Raw genomic sequence first — 23,182 nt, forward strand, 5'->3', positions numbered from 1 at the left:
AGCGTTCGGGCAGCTGGTCAGGGGCCGGGCAACTCTCTGGCCCCTGGCCCATCTGGTGGGTAACAATCACTACTCCTGGCATTCAAGCAAGAGATGTACGGGCATGGCCAGAACCCCTTGACCCTGAGGTAGTCTCTGGGAGTTGTCCCACCCTGAATATTCTAGAGAAGTAGCTTATGGGGAAAACAGGCAGTGACTGCTGGGAGGTTCTGAACAGACTTAACAGGCATTTTAAAGAGACAGAATAACGAAGGTACACGCAAAAATCGCGTCTTGGGCACTGAACACCTAAACTCCTTGGCCGTGGAAAATGTGGCCGAGAAGCAGGCCAACAGGATGACAGCGTGAGCGGTCAGAGAAAGGGGATGGCCAGTAGGTGGCGCTGACCGGCCCGGGCCGGAGTCCCGTGGAAGCCGGCAGCCGTCTGCAGGGCGAAAAGTTGGTACAGACCGCCTGGGCTGTCGTGAGGAAGGGAGTGGGGAGTCTGGCGCGCGCGAGTGACAGGCGAAGGGCGGCGCCATCCTCTGGCTGCGCTTGGAGTACTCCTTGGCTCTACCATTTGGATCCGATCTTCCTTTCCTGACCCCAGCTGCTACACTCCCTTTGATTGGTGAAGAGGGGAAGCTGGGAATGTCACAGCCTTGCAGCCTCCCCTTGCGCGCGTCCCAGCTAGAACTCGGATGGCCTGGTCCTGCCCGTTGCAGTAGTGGCTGCGAGGGTGAGGGCGGCCAGCGCAAGGCGGGCTTTCGACCAGCGGTTGAGCGGTTCGACCCCTTTTCCTTTGCACGTAGCGCCACATGACAGTCGCCCTGACTCCCGGGCGGCTGCGGACGCGGCCCGCGCTTCGCGGGACGAACTTACGGTTCTGCGGCGCCTCTACGGCGCCCCGCCCCGCCCCGCCCCTCCTGCTCGCCAATTGGAGCCTCGAGCTCAGCCCCCACACTGCCTAGGCCAACCAGGAGCGCCAGAGAGAGGCGGGGCCGGTATCTCCTCCTTCCTCCGGAAAGCGGAAGCGGAAGTGACGTTTGGGGAAGGTGGGGGCAATCATGGTGCCGCTGGGGAGGGGAGAAGCTGCCGCTGCCGCCGTTGCCGGGAGCCGCGGAGGTAAAAGGCGAAACTAGACGCGGCCTGGGCTCGGGGCTTCCCGGGGGGCGCGGGACTTAGGCTCCCTCCTGAAGCATTTCCTAGTAGAGACCCCACTCTGGTCACCGTAGGGACCCCACCCCTCCTCCGTTTCCATGGGGATGGGTATCCAGCCCCCCTTCCCTGTTTCCATGGAGACCCGGACCCTGCCCCTCTTCGCCAGGCTTGGAGCCCCCCCAGCCTGTCTTCGGATTTTTCCGTGTAGCCCCGTCTCGGGGCTCTCCCAGTCAGGTTCCTTCTCCCAGCCTTCTCTGAAGGGTGCCAGCGTTTGTACTACTCGTCTGCCACCCTCAAGCCTCCTGGTCTTGTTTGTCCTGGACAGTTGGGTCTCCGCTTATGCGCTGATGGTGCCGGCGAAGCCCTAAGGGGCCGCCGGTGCTCTTATCTCTCCTCAGATACAGCGAAATGTGCATCTACCCCGGGTTGCGTAAGCCAGAGCAAGGGGTCGGGCGGGTTCCTCCCGGATCCGATCCCTTGGCCTGTCTCTGGTAACTGGGTCTAGCCGCCCCACTCCGTAAAGGTTCACTTTCTAACCCAGGACAGAAGAGAAAGATCAAGTGTAAAGCCAGACTGAAAACTAAAAGTGATATGCTGAATATTTTTAAATTTCGTTCTGACTGCCAAGCCCACATTTGTAGAACCCGTGTGTTTGCAGCTGAGGGAAGAACTAATCCAGAACAGGAAAGGTTTCGAATTTGGTATTTTTCCTGAGAGAACATCTCTTTCCAAGAGAGTATGTCTTCCCAGGAGAGTATAACTGCAGATCTTTCATTCATTTAACTGACATCTTCTGAACTCCTAGTGTCATCGTGTTGTGCGGGGGACAGTAGAAACAAATAAGAGTCACCATTCTCTCACTGCAGAGAGCACACTATACAAGCAGAGGTCTAGTGGACACCACGTTGTTTTAGGAGGTAAATAGATATCATGATCTTCATTGGATATGCCTGACTAGGGATCAGACAGTCCACCCAGAAGCTGAAACATCTGCTCTAGGAAGGAGGGAATGAATTCACACTTGCTTTCCCTACTGTTACTAGACATTGTGCGTTAACGAACATTATCTCTTTTTCTCTGTGTAACAACTTTGAGAGAACTTGGATTAACCAGTCCCACTTTATCCATAAGAAAGATGGAGCACAGAAAAGTTACCCAGGTACTGAGTGGCAAAGCTGGAATTTGTGGGTAGGTGGCCTTGCCTCCACAGTCCTGCTTTCACAGTAGACTACACTGCCTCATGGTCTAATCTGGGGCATAGTTGAATGGGTTTTTTTTTTTACTTTAGGATGTATAACGAGTCAGCCTTGAAGCAGTTGTCCTCTTCTCCACTTTAGCAGTAAGGCATGTTTGGAAGGTCTTAAGAACTACCTATTTCTTTTGAGTGTGTGTGTGTGTGTGTGTGTGTGTGTGTGTGTGTGTTTAAGGCATTGGTTTTCCTTTAAAATGACTTGATGGTTTCAGAGTTTAAAAAGTATGATTCCCAAGGAAGATGATTTTCATTTACTGTGGGCTGTTCTTCCAGTGAGAGGAAGAATGAGCCCCGTGGTTACGGAGGAGGTCCCAGGGTATGGCTCTAATTCTGGCTTTGTCCTCTCGCAGATAGGTCGTTACCTTTCCAGCTCTCACAATTGGGCTGAGCACGACTGAACCATGGGGGAACACAGTCCGGACGACAACATCATCTACTTTGAGGCAGAGGAAGATGAGCTGACCTCCGATGACAAGATGCTCAGGTTCGTGGATAAAAACGGACTGGTGCCTTCCTCATCTGGAACTGTTTATGATAGGACGACTGTTCTGATTGAGCAGGACCCTGGCACTTTGGAGGATGAAGATGACGATGGACAGTGTGGAGAACACTTGCCTTTTCTAGTAGGAGGTGAAGAGGGCTTTCACCTAATAGATCACGAAGCAATGTCCCAGGGTTACGTGCAACACATTATCTCACCGGATCAGATTCATTTAACAATAAACCCTGGTTCCACGCCCATGCCAAGAAATATCGAAGGTGCAACTCTCACTCTGCAGTCGGAATGTCCAGAAACGAAACGTAAAGAAGTAAGTAAAGCAGTGGGTGAGGGCCCAGGTTTGCTTTGGAGAAAAGTCCTTGCACAACTCGCATTGGCCATTTTAGCTGGGGAATAAAGGAGTCCCTGGAATGAGGACTTGCAGTGGTTTTTCTCGTCAGCAATACAAATGCCTCGTGTTTTGTCGTGACTGCCTTCTGGAACTTTTGGTTTGTATAGCTGCATTGAAATTTGAGAAAGCTAATTTATAGTTTTTCAACTTTTCTTCCCCACGTCATCAATCAAATAGAAATTTCGTTGAGTTAAGACCGTTTCCGAGGCTGAAATAACTAGATTTGGCTTATCTCTGGGGTGTGTATAAATCATTTATTTGGGAGATGAGTATCTGCTGGAATATGCTTTCTTTTCATGGTGGATTTTTGATGAATAACAAGGCCTCACTTTCTCTGGTAAGAAATTCAGGCAAGAGACAGTAAATGAGAGCAGGTTATGTAAAATAAGTTTTTGTGCTCATACTTAGCTACTGTGAGTAAGGTAACGTGTGTCACGATGGTTGGAAAACCGTAAAGCATTGTACAGATTGTACTGGTTGTGATCAGCAGAATGATCTGGGTTAAAGGTAATGAAAGACATTATCTAGGAACTGATTACAGGTCAATTAGAAAAAAACAGATCCCTGGTAATTTGCAGTGTCAGGGACTAAATGTAAAATGTTACCAAACAGACATAGGATAAATCGTTTAGCAAGATCTTTTTTCTCTTAGGCTACAATTAAGGTCTTGAAATTGGAGGATTTTATTATTCGTGCCATATGGCTTTTCCATGGCTAGCTGTAGAATCTCAGAGCTGGAAGCAACCATAGAGAAACCGTCTTGTCCCACCTTCCCCCTCACGCAGGAATTTCTCTACGGCCTCTTTGACATTAGTTCATCGGGTGTCTGCTTGAACACATGCAGAATGACGAGAGCACAGAGTTACACCGCTCAGCCTGATCTGTGTGTTGGCCGGCTCTGATTTATAGAGAGCTTTTGACTTGTATCGAGCCCAAAACCTACCTTCCTGGAGCCGCTGCCCACTGGTTCCAGTTCTGCCTTCCTGCACAGCAGCAGGTTCAACCTTCCTCTCCCGGGACAGATCGTGGATTTCCTTGACCATCATGGATTTCTCTTTATCGTCTCTTGTACAGGCTGAACACCTCGATTTACTTAAATATTCCTCTATGACATTTCCCTGCTGGTTTCCCATCAGTCTGGTCACCTTGGGTTGTGTGGATTCCAGTGATCCCCAGCCTTCTTCAAATTCATAACTGCGCACAATCTCCCAAGTGTGAGGCAGCCAGCACTGAAGACTGCGTGACTCTTATCTTTTAATCTGGACACTGTACTGTAATTGCTGTACAGGCTGTATTTTATTAGCAATGTCATGTTGTCAGCTTGTACTTGGAAACCTCTAGAATAGTGATTCTTCACTGGGGGCAGTTTTGCTCCCCAGAAGATACTTAGCAATGTTCGGAGACGTTTTTGGTTGTCATACTGAGGAAGTGCTACTGCAATCCAGTGATTAGAGGCCAAAGAGCCCGTTAGACATTCTGTGATATACGGGACAGCCCCCTGCAACACAGAATTATCTGGGCCAAAATGTTGATTGACTCTTTTCCAAAAAAAATTTATTTACAAAACAGCCAGTGGGCTAGATTTTACTCGCTGGCTGGAGTTTGCCAACCCCTGGACTAGAACATAGGGAGCTTAGGGAATAGTTGAAAATAAGGACGGAAAGGTAGCAGAGATCCAGACGTGGAAGGCAGTGATAACATGCTAAGGGCTTTGGACTGTATTATGGAAATAGTGGGGAACCGTTGAAGGTGTCTGCGGCAAGGATTGATGTGGTTAGGGTAGCATTTTAGAAATACTGCCCTGGTAGCAGTGGTAGCTTGATGGCCCAGTTAGGAGGGATTGTAGTTTAGATTTGGGTTTTCGTTGGAGGCTGGTGAAGAGTAATGGCCTTGTGTTTGAAGAATGAATCGGGTATGACTCAAAGGATTTATCCATTTTTCCAGGTATGTTGAGTTCTTTGTGTTAGTTCACGGGCCCCTCAGGTGACTGATGAGGGAGACTAGGAAAGAAGTAGTTAGAGCGCACCGCCACAGGTACTTTAACAGAGGCCCGTTCAGAGTGCTGTGTCAGGCTGAGGAGAAAGCGTCAGACTCTGCTGCTCCCCTCACCTTCTGGGAATGGTGAGCCCATCAGAGGAATCAAGAAGACAGGAAGAGGAGAAGGTTTGGTGGGGAAACTGGTATGTTTGTTTGAAGTATAGTGAATGTTTTACTCCTTGAGGAAAAGTAAATCGAACAAGTTGAGAAGCCCATTGGAAATGTAGATCTGAAGTCGAGGAAATGGCTCAGGATTCATGAATGGGCCTTGGTTCAAAGCATGAGCGGTTTACTCAAGGGAGGAGTAAGAGTTGGTCTGAGAAGGTCAAGGTTAAAAAGAGAAAGAGGAACCAGGGAGCACATAGTTGAAGAGGAGATGGGTGGAATACGTGTTGTGGAAGGTGAGTGTCAAGAAGTGTAACTATTCTATGTGACCCTGCAGAGGGGTTGAGGGACCCAAGAGAAGCCATCGGTTCTGTGTCTGTGCCATTGATCACACCCTGAGAAGTTTTTCGGTAGAGCACTGGGGGCTGAGGCCGGCTTCCAGTGATGGAGAAGTGAGTGGGTGGTGAAGAAACCGGAGGAAGGAAGTGTCAAGTTGGTTTAGGGTTTTTTTTACTATGGTAGTTGGAGGAAGAAGAGTGATGAGGCAGTAGCAGCTCAAGGAGCAGGGGGGTTGGGGGGTGAATCATTTCTTTAGCACAGCAAACTTGAACATGGCTTAGAGCCTAAACTGCAGGCCATCCTCAGTTAATGATTACTATGTGAAAGCATTTCGAGAACAAATGTTTGGGAAACATTACGTTGAATCAAGACAGAGGTTTGTTTATTATGGAATTTCTCGGAGTTATTGATGTGCTAATAACTATGGAAATGCAGAATTCCCCTAATGTTTTGAACCTGGGAAACCCTTTTCAGGTCTTCTTTCTAGGGTCTGTATTTTGTGGAACACATTTTGGAAAATGCTGATCTAGGCAGAAAAGGAAGAGATGGTAGGGAGGGAATGATTATGCAATCACTTATATGAGCTGTCACTTTCCCACCACAGATCTCCATTGACTTATGGCACGGTTATGTCCTGATAAACCCATCCTAAGTTGAAAATAGTGCGTCAAAGACGCCTAACCTACCGACCTCATAGGTTAGTCTAGCCTGTCTTAAACATGTCCAGAACTCTCACAGTAATCTACAGTGGGGCAGAATCCTCTCAAAGCCAATTTTATAATTAAGTGTTGACCAGCTCATGTAATTGATCGAATACTGTACTGAAAGTGACAAAGAGAATGGTTGTATGGGTGCAGAATGACTAGAAGTATATCGGTTGTTTACCCCTATGTAATCTCAGGGCCGACTGGGAGCTGTGGGCTCCCTGCTGCTGCCCAGCATCACATGAAAGTACCTTACCTCCTATCACTACCCTGGGAAAAGATCCAGATTCACAATTTGAAGTACAATTTCTCCTGGGTGCATGTTGTTTTCTCACCATCGTAAAGTTGAACCATTATTAGGTGGGGACTGTACTTGCAGCCTGGTTTACTGTTCATGTCTGCGGGTCTTGATAGTCATGTTGAGCAGATAAGGTCAGGGAGACTGTGACCACCTGGTTCAGTCTACGATGGATTTAGCTCACTGTACTTTCATCCCACCATATCTTTCCATTCTGTCTGTGAAGCCTACATGGAGGATTCTAGAAATTTTAAAAAATCAATTGATGTGAGGTTGGTTGGGGATTGAGGAAGAGGAATCAGTGGCTTTTTTTTTTTTTTAATGTTTTATTTATTTCTGAGAGAGAGAGAGAGATAGCATGAGCAGGGGAGGGTCAGAGAGAGAAGGAGATACAGAGCCTGAAACAGTCTCCAGGCTCTGAGCTGGCTGTCAGCACAGAGCCCGACGTGGGGCTCGAACCCACGAGCTGTGAGATCATGACCTGAGCTGACGTCGGACGCTTAACCGACTGAGCCACCCAGGCACCCTGAATCAGTGGCTTTTAGTCTTCAGAATTGTTGCTTAATGAGCAGGCATTCAGGGGACTTGACTTCCTGAAGCACCATCTTACCTTAGCTTTTGCTTTAATAGTGATTGGGGGGGGGGGAGGACACTTAAATTCATTTAATTGGCCTGAAGAGGCTGATGTTTATGACTGTTTGTTAATACTTTTCATGATTTCGGTATTCCCTCCTTCCCTCCCCCCCTTTTTTTTTAATTTGGTCTTTTTCCTTCATCTCCATGTGCAGGTATTGCTCTTGAGAAATCAAATCATTTGATAAACAGTCTTCTTTTTAAATTTTTTAAAAAATGTTTTATTTATTTTTGAGAGAGAGAGAGACAACATGAGCAGGGGAGGGTCAGAGAGAGTGGGAGACACAGAATCTGAAGACAGGCTCCAGGTTCTGAGCTGTCAGCACAGAGCCCGACGCAGGGCTCAAACCCATGAACCCATGACCTGAGCTGAAGTCGGACGCTTAATTGACTGAGCCACCCAGGCGCCCCTATAACTAGTCTTCTTGGCTTCTCAAGCAGCTTGTTTTCTGAGTCAGATTTTAGCCTGATTTTCCTGTTTACCCCTGATTGTTCCATTGTTTCCTGAGGTATATAGTTGGCTTACCTGTTCCTTCACTTTTCTCCCACGTGCTTGTCTTGCGTAAAAATAAACCAACCAGAACCTTGCTACAGATACTGTCTTCTTCCACAGGGCCACTGGCCATTCTGACTCTAATTTCATGTATCTCATTCTCATACTTGCTGTCTTACTACCATCCAGCTGTTGGTAGTTTTGAGAAATCTCCAGTCAGAATATGTCCTTCTGCACAAGATCAGCATTCTAAAGCGTTGCTCCTTTCATGCCTTTCTGTTCTGGGTTTCTGAGCAGCCGGGTTTGTGTAGTCCGTGGTTTCCCAAACTTTCTTGCACCTGTGTCTTCCCGAGAACCTGTTGTCAGAACCTGTTCATCTACCTCTGTACGAACCACACTGGTGAACATTAACGTACCCCCTGTGGCCAGCTGACCTTGCCACTTCGCTGCTGAATAGTTGGCCAAGAAGTCTGAAGAAAGCCATACCATATGTGTTCCTCATGACGCACCAAAATATTCCGGTACGTCGATTGGAAAAGATCTTTCTTTTCTACCAAGAAGGACAGTTACAGAGATGTTTTGTCAATTAGGCTGCTTGCTATATTAGTCAGTGACACTCCAAGAGGAGTTTTGGTTTTTTTGTTAGTGTGACTGATTTTAAGTATAAAAATAAGGGGAGGGGCACCTGGGTGGCTCAGCACGTTAAGTGTCCAACTCCGGATTTCGGCTCAGGTCACGGTCTCGCAGTTCTGGAGATGGAGGCCCATGTGGAGCTCTGTGCTGACGGCACAGGGCCTGCTTGGGATTCTCTCCCTCTTTCTCTCTCTGCTTCTCCCCTGCTCGCACATGTGCACTCTCCCTCTTTCTCTCTACAAATAAATAAACTAAAAAAAAAAAAAAAAGAAGGAAATTTGAATCTAGTGTTTTGCAATATGTCCTTTACTTTGGGAGACCTAGTTCCAATCTTATTCCTCATTATGGGTCCCTTAGGCAATGGAATGATCCACTCTGACAAACCTCGATGCTGCTGACGGTCTCAGAGGGGAACTCCTTGCTTTTAGTCTTTGCATGCTGTGATTACATTTCTTCCTGGGCTCCCTTCTGAACTCCCACGGAATTGCCATTCAGAACTAGGACCATTTTTTTGCCTGAAATTCTAGTGTTAAGGATCCACTCACTCTCTCCACAAGCTTTTACGTATTGAGTATCTACCTTGGTCAGATATCAGGAAGGTCAGAGAAATAATCCATGCCCTGGAGAGCTTGGACTCCAGCACAGAGACTGCTGGAAGCTGTGCGTGCGGGGTTTGTGGGAATCCAAGGCAGGAAGCATTTTTCCGTTTACTACCAGGAGAAGCCATGTATGCGCACCTGCCTGCTGGCCTGCAAGTGGGGTACATACCTCTCCGCAGCCATTGGCATTTTTGTCACTGACGCCCACTGGCCTGGAAGAGGGACGGAGGTGGCTTGGTGTACATATTGGCTTTACAGCTTGGGGCTGCAGGAATAACAGCTCTCAAATTTACATTTTATATGAGCTGTACCTATCAGATATGGCTAACATTTTACTCTTGTAGGACATTGGAGAAAGAACCCAAATTTTACTGTTTTTCTCTTATTTAAATCAAGCCCATTTCTTAAAATTGTTTCTTCTGTGAAGTGCGAAGGGATAATTTAGTCCTCGGTTCCATCTTTGTTCTGCTTTATTCTGTGTGGCCTCGGGCAAGCTGCTCTGTTTCCTCTTTTGTAAAATCGAAATAAAAATATCCCATTGCATTTTGTGAAGATTAAATGAGATTTATTCATACATAAATATACAATAGTATGTGCATAAAACATTTAGCACAGTGTGGTGGTTCAGTCAACACTCATTTACTTTCTATCCCTCTTAGGCCGACGCGGTTCTCCAAGGAGGTTTGGAGGTAATCTCCGGTTTAGGAAGAGGCTGAAATGGCCTCTGTTAGGAACTCTCTGGGAAGCGTTCTCTCCTTAAAACAAGGTTATGAATTGTGGTCGGGTTCCAGGACAGCCTGCAGAAGCCCTAGTAACCCCTGATTCATTGAACTGTTGTATTAATGTCTCTACGGAATGTGAACCACTGTTTGTGATTGGGAGAACATGCTTTTAGTCCTCCTGCGGGGCTCTGTGAACACCAGCCCTCATCACCGGTAGTCTGTCCCCTTTGACTTCTGTCGCACTTGGCCACTGTAAGTTACTTCCATGGTGGGCATTTGGAGCACCAGGAAAAGCTCAGGGCTCATTTCAAAAAAATACCTTTTTTGGGGCACCTGGGTGGCTCAGTCGGTTAACCTTCCAAATCTTGATCTCGGCTCACGTCATCTCCCAGTTTGTGAGTTTGAATCCTGTGTCGGGCTCTGTGCTGACACCTTGGAGCCTGTTTGGGATTCTCTCTTTCCCTTTCTCTCTGCCCTTCCCCTACTCATGCCCTCTTTCTCTCTTTCTCAAAATAAACATTTAAAAAATAAAAATAATAAAGTCTTTTAAAAATAAAATTAAAAAACACCCTTTTTATTGAGTTGTAATTGACACGTAACAATTTATTAGTTTCAGATGCACAACATAATGATTCAGTATTTGTATATGTTGTGAAATGATCACAAGAAATCTAGTTAACATCTGTCACCACACGTAGTTGTGTGTTTTTTTTGTATGAGAACTTTTTTTAATATCTTTATAATATTTTGAGAGACAGAGACATAGAGTGAGCAGGGGAGGGGCAGAGAGAGGGATACACAGAATCTGAAGCAGGCTCCAGGCTCTGCGCTGTCAGCACCACGGACTGTGAGATCATGACCTGAGCCTGAGCCAAAGTCAGACACTCACCCGACTGAGCCACCCAGGCGCCCCAATGATGAGAACTTTTAAGATCTCTCTTAGCAGCTTTCAGATATACAACATGGTGCCATTAACTTTAGTCACCATACTGTACACTACATCCCCATGACATAATGTATTTTATGAACCGAGGGGTCTTCTAGCCAAAGAATAAGGACTCCTGTTACGCTGGTGGTGGTAGGAGAGGAAGACGGCTGGCATCCACTGAGCACCTGCTGTGTACTCATCACTGTTAGAGGCTTCAACATGGTTTTGTATTTGATCTTCATAATAGTTTATAAGCCAGGTACTACTTACTAGCCCTCATTTTACAGATGAAAAAAAAAAAGTCTTCAGAACATAACAACTAGCAAGTGGTAGAAAGGAGGTTTGACCTAAGGACTTTCTGGATGCCAAAGCCTGTGCTTTTCTCACAAACGCACCACCTTGGTAGAGACGTGGGGGAGATTCTGCTACTGAGGCCCGCTAGCCGTGGAAAGGGCTGAGCAATGAGGGGCAGCAGGACAGCATTAGTTCTGCAAGGGGAAAAGGCTGAGGTGTGGGAACCGCTGTGTGAATTCAGCTCTGGCAGTGGGCGGTGGGAGGCCTGATGAAGAAATGGGGTCAGTCAGAGCTCTTACATTTCTACTTTGAGGGCCGTGGTTGCATATTGTGGAGTAGAAGAAATGAGATGCGTGCTGGCCTGGGAACAGAGTTGGTGCTGGGGAGAAAGGTTGGAAGTCCCTAGTGTTGAGGAGGACTGGTCAGGCTGGTCGTTGACTTGTGAGAATGCTCATGCGCTAGGTATCAGGACCAGAGACTCCCTTTCCTCATTGAACATGGGTCTGGTAAGGAGGAGAATCTCGTTCTCTTGGTCCCTCATTTCTTTTTCCTCTAGCAGAAACCCAGCCTTTTCTCTTTTCTGAAAAACTTCTTTTTTTTAATGTTTTGTTTATTTCTAGGAGAGAGAGAGACAGCGTGAGCAGGGAAGGGTCAGAGAGAGAGGGAGTCACAGACTGAAACAGGCTCCAGGCTCTGAGCTGGCAGTCAGCACAGAGCCCGATGTGGGGCTCGAACCCACAAACCGTGAGATCGTGACCTAAGCGAAAGTTGGACGCTTAACCGACTAAGCCACCCAGGCGCCCCTCTGAAAAACTTTTTAAATGTTTATTTGAGAGAGAGAGAGCATGCACTAGCACACGTGTGAGTTGGCGAGAGGCAGAGAGAGAGGGAGAGAATCCCAAGCAGGCTCCACGCACAGCATGGAGCCCAACATGGAACTCAGTTCCACGAACCATGAGATCACGACCTGAGCTGAAATCAAGAGTCAGAGGCTTAACTGACCGAGTCATCCAGGCGTTGCCTTTTATGCAGTTTTTTAGGCTTTTGTCTCCTGGAGCCCAGTGTTTAATTCTCTCATTTTTGCTTGTCTCATTTTCCTTTACTTCTGTGAGTCTATTGACTTAACCAGGCAATCATCTTTGTTAAATATTTTTCTCCTTTTTAGAACTACTCAAAACACCTTGTAAGCCAACATCAGTTCTCCGAAAGTTCATGCTTCTTGCTTTTGATAGTATTGGACCCCATCCTCAGTGAGCCTACCGTGTGCCCATTCCGTGCTCATTACTTAGGAATCAACAAGTGTTAGAGGCCACATAGGAAAGTTAAAATGAGTCTGTTCTTCAGCTCTTTTAGAGAAATGCATTCTTTATTATCCAGTGGAATCATTAGTGACATTATTGTAGATTATGACATTATTATAGCATATTATAGATGACGCTAGTTAATTTCAAGAGGCAAATGAATTCCGTGTCACCTCTCCCTCAAGTTCTTTAAATTCAGCTTGAGAAGCCTTGTTCAGTGGTCCCCAAGTCTTAGTTAGATGCTTTTTCTTTATATTTCTATTCTCACATCTGTTATCAGCACAACTTCTCATACCATACTGGTCTATTTGTTTGATTTTTTTAAATGTTTGTTTATTTTGAGAGAGAGCTCGAGCAGGGAGGGGACAGAGAGCAGGAGAGAATCCCAAGCAGGCTTTGTGCTGACAGCTGATGCGAAGCTTGATCTCACGAACCCGTGAGATCACTACCAGAGCTGAAGTCAAGAGTCAGCTACTTAACTGACTGAGCCACCCAGGTGGCCCTGTTTGATTCCCCCTCTTAATGCTGAGTTCCTTGAGAGCAGGGACTGTCTTTTCTGTATTCCTAGCACCTTGGACAATATAATCCCTGTGACATAATTTTTTGAACGGATGCAGGTATGATAAACCTTACTTGTATTTAAATGTACCACGTGTTGCAATACCTCTTTTCTGTGCCCGTGAAAACTTATGCATTTTTTGCAACTTCCTGTTCTGATCCAGTTTGAGGAGGTTTAGTTTTCCCTTTTGCGAAATTTGGTGCTTTTTTAAAACGATTCTGAAAGACGCAGAGCAATGACTTCCATTTACTGCCTGCTTCCTGATGGGGTGCGAGAGCGCTTGTCTCCAGCGTATTCTTGGGGACCAGGCGTTTGCCTTGGCAGTCCACCCGGCCGTCCCGCCTTTAGACACAGATGCTTTCCCCAGTCCGCGTCCTCTCCCAGCTTTCCCTCTGGTCTCTCTCTGCAGTCAAGTTCCTTGAAAGAGTAGTTGCATTCACGGTCTTCAGTTGCGTGCCCTACTACACCTTCTCGAGACTGTAACACTCTGGCTCTGTTTCTGCTCCTCCGGTGAAGCTCATCTTGCCAGGGCACTTAGGACCTGGCAAGTTGACCATATCCAAGGAAGTTGGGTTTTTGGTTTTTTGTTTGTTTGTTTGTTTGTTTATGTTTTTTATTTATTTCTGAGAGAGAGAGAGAGAGAGAGAGAGAGACAGCATGAACAGGGGAGGGTCAGAGAGAGGGAGACACAGAACCGGAAATAGACTCCAGGCTCTGAGCTAGCCATCAGCACAGAGCCCGACGTGGGGCTCGAACCCACGAAGTGTGAGATCATGACCTGAGCCGAAGTCGGACGCTCAACCGACTGAGCCACCCAGGCGCCCCGTTTTTGGTTTTGGTTTTAAGTTTATTTATTTATTTTGAGAGAGAGAGTGAGAAAGAGAGAGAACAAGAGCAGGGGAGGGACAGAGAGAGCGTGAGAGAGAGAATCCCAAGCAGGCTCTGTGCAGTTTGCACTGTTTTACTAAAAGTCCTCTCTGCTACAGCTGACCCAGTTGCCCATCCTTCCTTTGTCACTTGTCAGCCTTGTCACTACTTTCCTCGGCATTGAGTCCTGCTGGTCTTGTTTGTTTACTCATTCGTTCCTTCCTTTGACAAATGTGAATGTTGTGCTGCTCCTCCACAAGGCTGGCCACCGGGACTGTGACCAGAGACAGACATGGGCCCTGCTCTCGTGGATCCTACAGTCCACCGGGACAGTAGCCATTCATTCATTTAACTGAACAAATATTTATTTAGTGCCTCGTGTTTTCCAGCTACTGCCGTGCCTACCAACTAAAGACGTAAAGCTATAAAACCGTTCCTTGAGGAGGGAACTTTTAGTGGGAGCTTGCGTTGGCCAGGTAAAAATCCTGGATGGGAGTAGAGGTTGGCAGGGCAAGGAGACGGAGAGGGGTGGTTAATTATTGATTGCACGGTTACCTATAAAGTTCTCAACTGCGGTCGGTCGCATCTTAAGAATGAGAGCCTGCTCTTATCACTCGCCATTGCTGAAGCGCCCTGGTTGAGACACGCTGCTCCTTCATTGCGGCAGCCGTAGTCTCGCTTCTCACTTCCGGGTCTGTGACTGTTTTGAAATCTGCACCTGGCAGACCCAAAGGGGTTTTCAGTCTTGATGGGAAGTCAGGCTATGTGTGTGAGAGGATCATTAACAGCATGGGCTAAGTGTCAAATGAGTGGCATAGTTAAATATTACTGGATCAGAGAAGAGCACTGTCACTCACACGTGGGGCGATCATGGAAGGCCTTGGAGGTAGTGAGGCTTGACTGGAAGGACAAGAGAGACTCAAAATCCGAGAAGGAACCAGACATTTCCAGCAGAGACGAAGGAGAGAGCAGAGGCAGGCGAGTGGGAGTTCTGTGTGGTGATTGGGGAAGAGGCCCTGTTGCCCGTAGGCCCAGACGGAGCCTGCCGTTGGACTGGTTCTGGAGTACTGTGGTCAAAGGCAGAAGGGGCCCTGTGGGGGGGACCTTGAATATCAGGCAAAGGGACCTTAGCATCTGAGCATAGAGGTGGCATGGGGAGAACACTGCTTTACAACAAATCTGCCCACGAGTGGCTTCAGACCTACGAGGCACTGAGACGTGACAAGGCCTGGGTCAGTAACCCAGTCCTGTAGATGTTTACGGAGAGCCTCCTGCATGTCAGGGGGAAGGTGAGGAACGAGTAATATGTGGGAGAGCACTTGCTAACGACTTGTGCAAGACTGTGTTGGGGGTTGGGCAGAGAGAGAGGGAGCAGGAGGGAGACAGGAAGAGTCAGGGCTCCTCCCACCCTTGCACCCATTGGCTTTAGGGTTTGGCAAACAGTGGCCCATGGGCCAAACCCATCCAGATGCCTGTTTTTGTAGAATGGTTTTTATATATTTTTGAAAATTCTTTAAGTCAAAAGAATAATATTTCATAATACATGAAAATGATATGAAATTCAGATTCTACTGTCCGTAAAAAACGTTTTTGTGGAGCACAGCCTGGCTTGTCCATTTAGATGTTGTCTATGGCTACTTTCACATAACAGCAGCAGAGGTGAGGGGTCATAGTAGAGTCCGCATGGCCCACAAAGCCTAAAATATTCACCATTTGGCCCTTTATAGAAACCTTGTCCACTTCTGAGTCACACCCGCCCTTACCTCAGTGCCTCCGCTCTGAAACTAACTGTCCCTCTTCCCACCTGAGGTTTTTCCCTCCACCAGACTTTTAAATATCCTTCTGTTCTTTATATTCCTCTCAGACCCTGAGCTCCTCTTTTTTTCCAGGACCTCTCGCGTTCCAAATATGCTCAGGACCTGCCCTACTTCACAAACAGATCTTCAACTCAGAAGTCTGCTCTGGCTCCTGCTGTCCATCTCTCATCTCTGCCTCCACTTGACCCTGGGCTTCGGGCCCCAGCAGTTCATTAAAACTTAGCCTTGTTAAGTCATTAGTGATTCCTAGCTGCTGGGTGTAGGAGTTTCCTCAGACCTATCTTGTTTTCTCAGACATTTCAGGTTTTGATCCTTCTTCCTTGAGAGCCTTTATCTTTTCTTTTCTTCTTTAAAAAAAATTTTTTTTTCTTAAAGGTTTATTGAGAGAGAGCGAGCGAGCGAGCGAGCAAGAGAGGAAGGGGCAGAGAGAGAGGGAAGCACAGACTCTGAAGCAGGCTCCAGACTCTGAGCTGTCAGCACAGAGCCTGTCATGGGGCTCGAACCCACAAACGATGATATGGTGACCTGAGCTGAAGTCGGACACTTAACCAACTGAGCCACCCAGGTGTTCCTCTTTATTTTTTTTTCCCCTAAGTTTTCTTTTTTAATTTTTTAGAGAGAGAGAGAGAGCATGAGCAGGGCAGAGAAGCAGAGGGAGAGAGAGAGGGAGAGTGAGAATCTCAAGCAGGTTCCACACTCAGCACGGAGCCCCACGCAGGGTTTAATCCTGACCCTGTGATCATGACCTGAGCGGAACTCAAGAGTTGGACACTCAACCATCTGAGCCACCTGGTCGCCCCCTTGAGATCCTTTCTCTCTTGCCTTCTGTGCCGTCATCCTCTTTTGCATCTTCCTGCTTCCCCAGCCCCTTCCCCTACTCGCCTGTCAGTGGCTTCACTTCTTTTACGAGCACCTTAAACATTGGTGACTTTCTGAGCTCTGGCCTGAGTCCTCTTACAAGAGCTACTATTGTATGCCTGCTCTCTTCCAGGCACTGTGTTCAAATGCGTTACCCAAATTATTCCTGATCCTTACAGCAATCCTAAAAAGATAGGTTTTATTTCTCCATATTATAAATAAGGAAAGTGAGGCTTAGTGTACTTAAGTAATTTCCCCAAGGTTACACAGTGGCAGAACCACACTTGAACCAGAGCCTGCTCTGGTATACGGGTAAAGTCAGCTTCGTGTACCGGGGACTCCTGCCACAGGCTTTCCTTTGTTTCTGGCCTGTATGTCTGTCTACTAGACATTTCTACCTGGAAGCCCTGGTAGCACCTCATAGTCAACTCATCCTCTCTCCATCCCCCATCCAGCCCCAGCTTGGTGGTGTGACCATCTGGTTAGTCACCCAGGCCATAGTCTTGCCTGAGGCTCTGTCTCCCTAACCCCTTCCGCTCCCCACTTGCCTCTGCGGCCAGTCATTCCTCCTGCTTTAATTTCTCTGAAATTCAGCTCTCACACTGTCCGCTCTCCCTTGCCTGTTCAGGTGCTTCTCGTCTCCCTCCTGGACTGTTGTCCCCCTTGTGTGAGTCTCCACCCCGTCTTCTGTTCTCTTACCCCTCCAGTCCATCCTCCCCTAGGCTACCAGAAGCATCTCTCCTAAACTCCAGATCTCATTTATTGTTCTCTTGGTTGCAACCCGTTGGTGAGTCCCCATTGTCCTGTTCCTCTACTCCACAGTTTGACTAAGGAGGCCTCACCTTATTTTTCTAGATCTTTCGCCATCCAGCCTCATACTGCAGGTGTGTTGTGGTTCACTGTACCAGCACACCTGTTAAGGTGTCACCTCTTTCTGGAACGCCCTTCTCTCTTCCTGGTTTATCTGAGGAACACATTTTCATTGTCTCCCTAAAACAAACAGGCAAATGACAAACACTTCAGTTCGGAGAGGGCACCTCAGCTTCTGAGCCTTGACTATTTCTCCAGTCTTCCCCGAGGGGTTAGGTTTCCCCTTGTTGTATTCCCCAGGCAGTCTGGGCATGTACCTGTAGTCAGGCTCAGCACAGTGGGTCGTAATTGTTGTGCACGACTACCCCCTTAAAATCGACACTGCTTCAAAGCAGAAGTTTTTGTCTTGTTCACTTGTTTGCCTGTGGCATCTAGCTTATTGCCTGGGACCTGGTAGTTCAGCAGCTGTGGAGTGAATACTAGCAGTGTTGTTGGAGATGTGGGCTGAGGCTCTGGAGAAGGGCCGGAGTCAGTGGATGAAGATGTTCCACGAAAGCCGAAGAGTAGACAATACTAGCACCCCGGTGTGTGTAGCATCAGATCATTTACATTTACAATGTATCTTTCACTAATGTTTGGTCTCATTTTGTTCCTCGCGGAAGCACTGTGAGACAGGCAAGGCAGGCATTAATCCTCACATTTGAGAAGTGGAGAACTGAGGCTCAGAGTAGCGAAATGACTTGCCAAAGGTCTTGTACAAAAGTGCCAGAAATTGCTTCTCCTCCAGCCACGTCTCATGCTGCTTCCCCTGCACTGGGGCAGGGACGGGAGGGAGGGTCTGGGAGATGAGAGATAAGTGCCAGAATAAACCTGCCTATCAAGGTGAAAGGAAAGGAGTGGCTCCGAGAAGATAAAGGAGCCCCAAGGCATTGCTGTGTTGTGGAGGATAGTTTTTAGGAGGGGAGGGCATCATTGATGAGATAGTTTTGCGAACAAATGAAGGAAAATGGAAAAGGATGGAAGGGTTTGGCCACCAGGAAGTACAAGAGAATGTCCTGCAGTGAAACCAGCTTGCCAAGTTGCCAAGCCTTTAAAAGGAATATGTGGGCTTCGAGGGAGAGGGAGGCGCACACCCTTTCTAGAAGCTTAGTGGTGAAAGTGAAACTGAGAGACTGGCATTTTGAGAAATGTCATGCCAGCAGATACTCCAAGAAACTCATGGTACAGTATTTTCGTTTCATAGACTAGAAATCATGCCAGGGAAATAATGCTTGGTAACTGAGGATATCAATATCAGGATATTTCAGACTCAGTTTAACATTGGTCAGTTCCAGTCGGGGTGGGGCGCCGTAGGGCTGTGTGTTTAATCAGGCCTTAAGACAGAGCCAAAGTGGTGTTTCAGTATAGACAGTTGTAGCAGTAGAGGCCCACCTTTAGAGGCAAGATGTGTACTAGAGTCTCTTAGAGGCGAGATGTGTGCTAGAGTCTGGAAACCCCCTTCTCCTGTTCGTTTAGATTATTCATGTACCTACAAGTTCATCTCGTGCCCGTGACTTGTTATTTGTTGTTCAGAAGTGATCTGATCAGCGGGAAGATTTCCCTGCATTGTCGTTAGAGGTTGTTTTCTGTGTTGACAGTACAGACCTCTGTGTGTCATCCACATCTCCTGTGGGGGGCAGGCTCTGGGGGACGGCAGGGCCCTGTTGATGAGGTGTCCTTTGTGTGCCAGGTAAAGCGGTACCAGTGCACCTTCGAGGGCTGTCCCCGCACCTACAGCACAGCGGGCAACCTGCGCACCCACCAGAAGACTCACCGGGGAGAGTACACCTTTGTCTGTAATCAGGAGGGCTGCGGCAAGGCCTTCCTCACCTCCTACAGCCTCAGGATCCACGTGCGAGTGCACACGAAGGAGAAGCCATTTGAGTGCGACGTGCAGGGCTGTGAGAAGGCGTTCAACACGCTGTACAGGTCAGCCTCCTCTCTAGCCTCTGACTCTACCTTGTGAGGGTAGAGCCCTCTCCTTGCCCTGCGCAGATGTGCATGCACTTCCAGGGCTTGAGAGAGCACGGCTGCTCAACTGTTTAATCTCCACTCGGGGAGCTTGTTACTTAAAGATGGGCGTATATGGGGTTGGTTAAACGTGAGAGCACATTTGTGTTTAGATTTGTGTTTCCTGCAGTGACATATTGGCCTGGCGGTTTTAATACTTGGCCTGATATCTCCCCCGGGCTCAGGATCTTGGGACTAAGGCTTCTGTCATTTTCTTTCCTGCCTCACCTTGACGATAACTTTTTTTCTACGACTCACTAGCCAGTTCTCCTTCACACCGTTTGTGTCGGGAGACTTACATTAGTCCTCACCTTTGTGTCTAAAATAACAGACAGCGACAGCTACCATGTATGAAGCACTCACTGTGTGATCAGCACTGCTCCGAGGGCTAATCCTCACAGCAGCTGATAAGTAAGTGGGAGCACGGAGAGGTTTCATAACTGGTTCAAGGCCCCCATCTCATAGGAAGTGGGACGGGGATTTGAGTCCCAGGCGGTCCTGTTGCAGAGTCACCCTCCTACCCCTATATATACTTCTCTGAATTTCTCTTCACGCGAAACATTTTGGATCCAGAATTCTTCTGCACTGGATCCGGAAGCACATTCAGCTGACACGGGCCGGAGGCTGTGTAGCACATGATGCAAATGACCAAGGGAAGTTTTCTCTGGCGCATCTTGCAGGCTGAAAGCACATCAGAGGCTTCACACAGGGAAAACGTTTAACTGTGAATCTGAAGGCTGCAGCAAGTACTTCACCACACTCAGCGATCTGAGGAAGCACATTCGAACGCATACAGGAGAAAAGCCATTTCGGTAAGTCTTACCTGTGTTCTGTTGGTCACTGACCGGGTTTCAGCCGGGTGTCTCAGTGCTCCCTCACGTTTTTCAAAGCGGAAAGAGCACTCACCACCCTAGTTCTTTGGCAGTGTTGGCTCTCCCGGCACAGCTCCGAGCAGCTGCACACTGGAGGGGCAGCCATGGTTTCTGAGAGCACCCTTACTCCGGACTCACACAGTGGCCTTGCTGCTTTCCCTTTATTTTCAAGAAGCATTTGTTGAAAGTCCCTTATGGGGGAGGCACTTTTATCAGTGCTACAGAAATACTGAGACACACTCTCTTAAGAACTTAGTCTGGTGGGAAAGAACCACAAGTAAATGGGCAGCATACGAGACTGAGGTGCTCGGAGGACTTCGAGCATAGGGGAAGGGAGAGCTACCTAAAAATCGAGGTGGGGGGAGGACGTGGCAATGGGGGTGAGAATGCTTAGGCTAGTGGTGCAGGTGTTTTATTCTGTTACTTTAGTCGTTGCTTCGTAATATGTGTGTATCTACACAAACATAGAGGAGCATCCATTTTTGTCTGTATATTTCAGTCTCTGTATATTTGCGCACATATGTGTATTTAGCACATCCACGTGTAAATGTATAAGCTTGCAGTTAGGACTTCTATCATCTACTTTCTTCTCCGCTCATAGCACATAGCATGGTTCTGTAAATAAATAAAAGCAAGAGTATTTCTTTTAAAGACCATTTACTTACTTTGGGAGAGAGAACGCACGCAAACGGGAGGGGTAGAGAGAGAATCCCAGGCAGGCTCTGTGTTCAGAGCAGAGCCTGACACGGGGCTTGATCTCATGACTGAGAGATCACCACCTGAGTGGATATTAAGAGTCAGATGCTTAATCGACTGAGCCACCCAGGCGCCCCAAAGCAAGAGTATTTATTTATTTCGTTGTAAGTAAGCTGTATGCCCAACGTGGGGCTTGAGCTTATAACCCCAAGATTAAGAGTCACATGCTCTACCTATAGGCTCCCCTAAAAGCAAGAATATTTAGATTCTGGTTGGTTGCCCTCCAGATTCTGTGAAACTTGGATTGCTTTTTTCCCCCATAGTGTAGGACTCTGATTTCTATTCAGTTACGCACTTTTTTGTGATGGTTAAAACTGTTAATTTTTCTTGAATATTAGATGGGACCTTAGGCACAATGACTATATAGAATTAAAAACTAAAATGCTCCAGAGAAGCTTTCTTTTTAAAGAAATTAAATACTTTGGCTTACAAGAAAATGCATTCATTAATTCATATAAATAGTTATTATTGGGGCACCTGGGTGGCTCAGTTGGTTAAGCGTCCAACTCTTAGTTTCAGCTCAGGTCATGGTCTCACGGTTCACGAGATCGAGCCCCGCATGGGACTCCACTCTGATGGGGCGGGGCCTGCTTGGGATTCTCTCACCCTCCCTCCCTCTCTGCTCTTCCCCTGCTGTGCGCGCTCTCTCTCTCTCTCTCTCTCTCAAAATAAATAAACTTAAAAAAATAGTTATAATTGAATGCCTGCTATGTGCAAGAACTACAGCAGATGTACAGAACAACTTGGACCCTGCCCTCAAAGAGTTTATAATCTAAGAGAACAAATAGCAAATGGATACACATAGAGATAAAATAAGAATGGATGTGACAGATGCCATAAAAGAAGCACATAGATGAATCCCTCAGAAGTTCTCAGGAGGGGAAGGTTACTTCTAGCTTTGGTTATCAAGAAAGTAGGAGAGGAGGAAGTGGATCTTGACACTAAAAATTATAAATAAGTCATTACAGCCATTATACCTTATATATTATACAGTCAGTGTAGCTGGGACTGATTTGTTTTGGTGTTATAGTGTAGGCTTCATGCCTTTGTGAAAGCCTCTGTACCCACTATTGCTATTCCTAGTATTCCGCTGGCAGTAGATTCTTCACATTGGCTCTGACCGTCAATAGAATCCTGTTAAGCAATTCATCGAAAGGCTTTTAGTTTCAGAGCTCTCAACAGGTGACTTGTAGGAGAAGAAATATTTATCCTGGGCCATCGGTTCCCTCTGTTCTCAGATTTGTCACCTTTTCCAGTGACCTGTCTTCATTCCCATCTCTAAAACCAATTTCCTCTATCAGATCTCAGTGTTCCGAACGTTTGCTTTAGGTTGAGCTTGTATTTATAAGAGATGTTGGAAGATCAAGGCCTGTTTACCTAATGACTGCTGTTTCTCTTTGCTTAAACAACTTACCTAGGTGCGATCATGACGGCTGTGGGAAAGCATTTGCAGCAAGCCACCACCTTAAAACCCATGTCCGCACGCATACTGGTGAGTGGAAACTAATTTTTACTTTTTATTTGAATTTTCATCAGAGCAGTAAATATCTGTGTTTCTGTCAAGACCTGTAGAGCTTCGTGGAGAGAGCAAGCCTAATCAGCTTAGCCTTCACGTATAATGTTTGAGTTTCTTTCAGAAGTAAAAGAACCTAAGGTTGGACACAGGAAGAAATCCAGTCTTAAGAAATGAAACCAGTAAAGAGATTCTCAAAAAAAGAATCTGGGGGAAAAAAAACAAATCTTCTCTTTAAACTTGCCAAGAGAAGGCCATTTTTGCTCTACGTTAAGTTTTAGGGTTGAGATGGTTAACATGTAATCTGTCCAAATTGCCATGACTGTTTCCTGAACCCTCAGGACAATATTTACTTCCCTCTGTTAGGGAAAAGTAGATGTCTCAGTCCAGTGAAATGACTTTACGGTAATATTAACACTACTTGTCATTCTTGCAGGTGAAAGACCCTTTTTCTGCCCCAGTAATGGCTGTGAGAAAACATTCAGCACTCAATACAGTCTCAAAAGTCACATGAAAGGTCACGATAACAAAGGACACTCATACAATGCACTTCCAAATCACAATGGATCAGAGGTGCGCAGTATTTTGTCTCTTGTTTCGATCTAGGCAACACAGAACAGCAGTGATTGTCTGTATATCAAAGTAAAAGGTCAAGATGTCTTCTCTACATATCTGTCAGTGAGAGGGAAGAAATCAGGGCCAAGATCTGTGTC

The 23,182-nt window shown here is 46.9% G+C and overlaps 1 protein-coding gene across 2 annotated transcripts in view; it reads left to right on the forward strand.

The window, feature by feature from the left end:
* The first annotated feature begins 1,035 nt into the window (after positions 1-1,035).
* Positions 1,036-23,182, forward strand: part of MTF1 (metal regulatory transcription factor 1) — a 44,095-nt gene continuing 21,948 nt past the window's right edge. For both annotated transcript variants that reach the window (XM_039244472.1, XM_039244473.1), the window contains exons 1-6: positions 1,036-1,104; positions 2,743-3,201; positions 19,009-19,247; positions 20,009-20,140; positions 22,375-22,448; positions 22,906-23,042. In XM_039244472.1, coding sequence (XP_039100403.1) covers positions 2,794-3,201; positions 19,009-19,247; positions 20,009-20,140; positions 22,375-22,448; positions 22,906-23,042 — 990 coding nt within the window. In that variant the 5' untranslated portion in view covers positions 1,036-1,104; positions 2,743-2,793. The remainder of the gene's footprint in view (positions 1,105-2,742; positions 3,202-19,008; positions 19,248-20,008; positions 20,141-22,374; positions 22,449-22,905; positions 23,043-23,182) is intronic.

Source organism: Hyaena hyaena, unplaced genomic scaffold (genome assembly GCF_003009895.1).
Source record: "Hyaena hyaena isolate Hyena2069 unplaced genomic scaffold, ASM300989v1 scaffold_237, whole genome shotgun sequence".
NCBI classification, from domain to species: domain Eukaryota; kingdom Metazoa; phylum Chordata; class Mammalia; order Carnivora; family Hyaenidae; genus Hyaena; species Hyaena hyaena.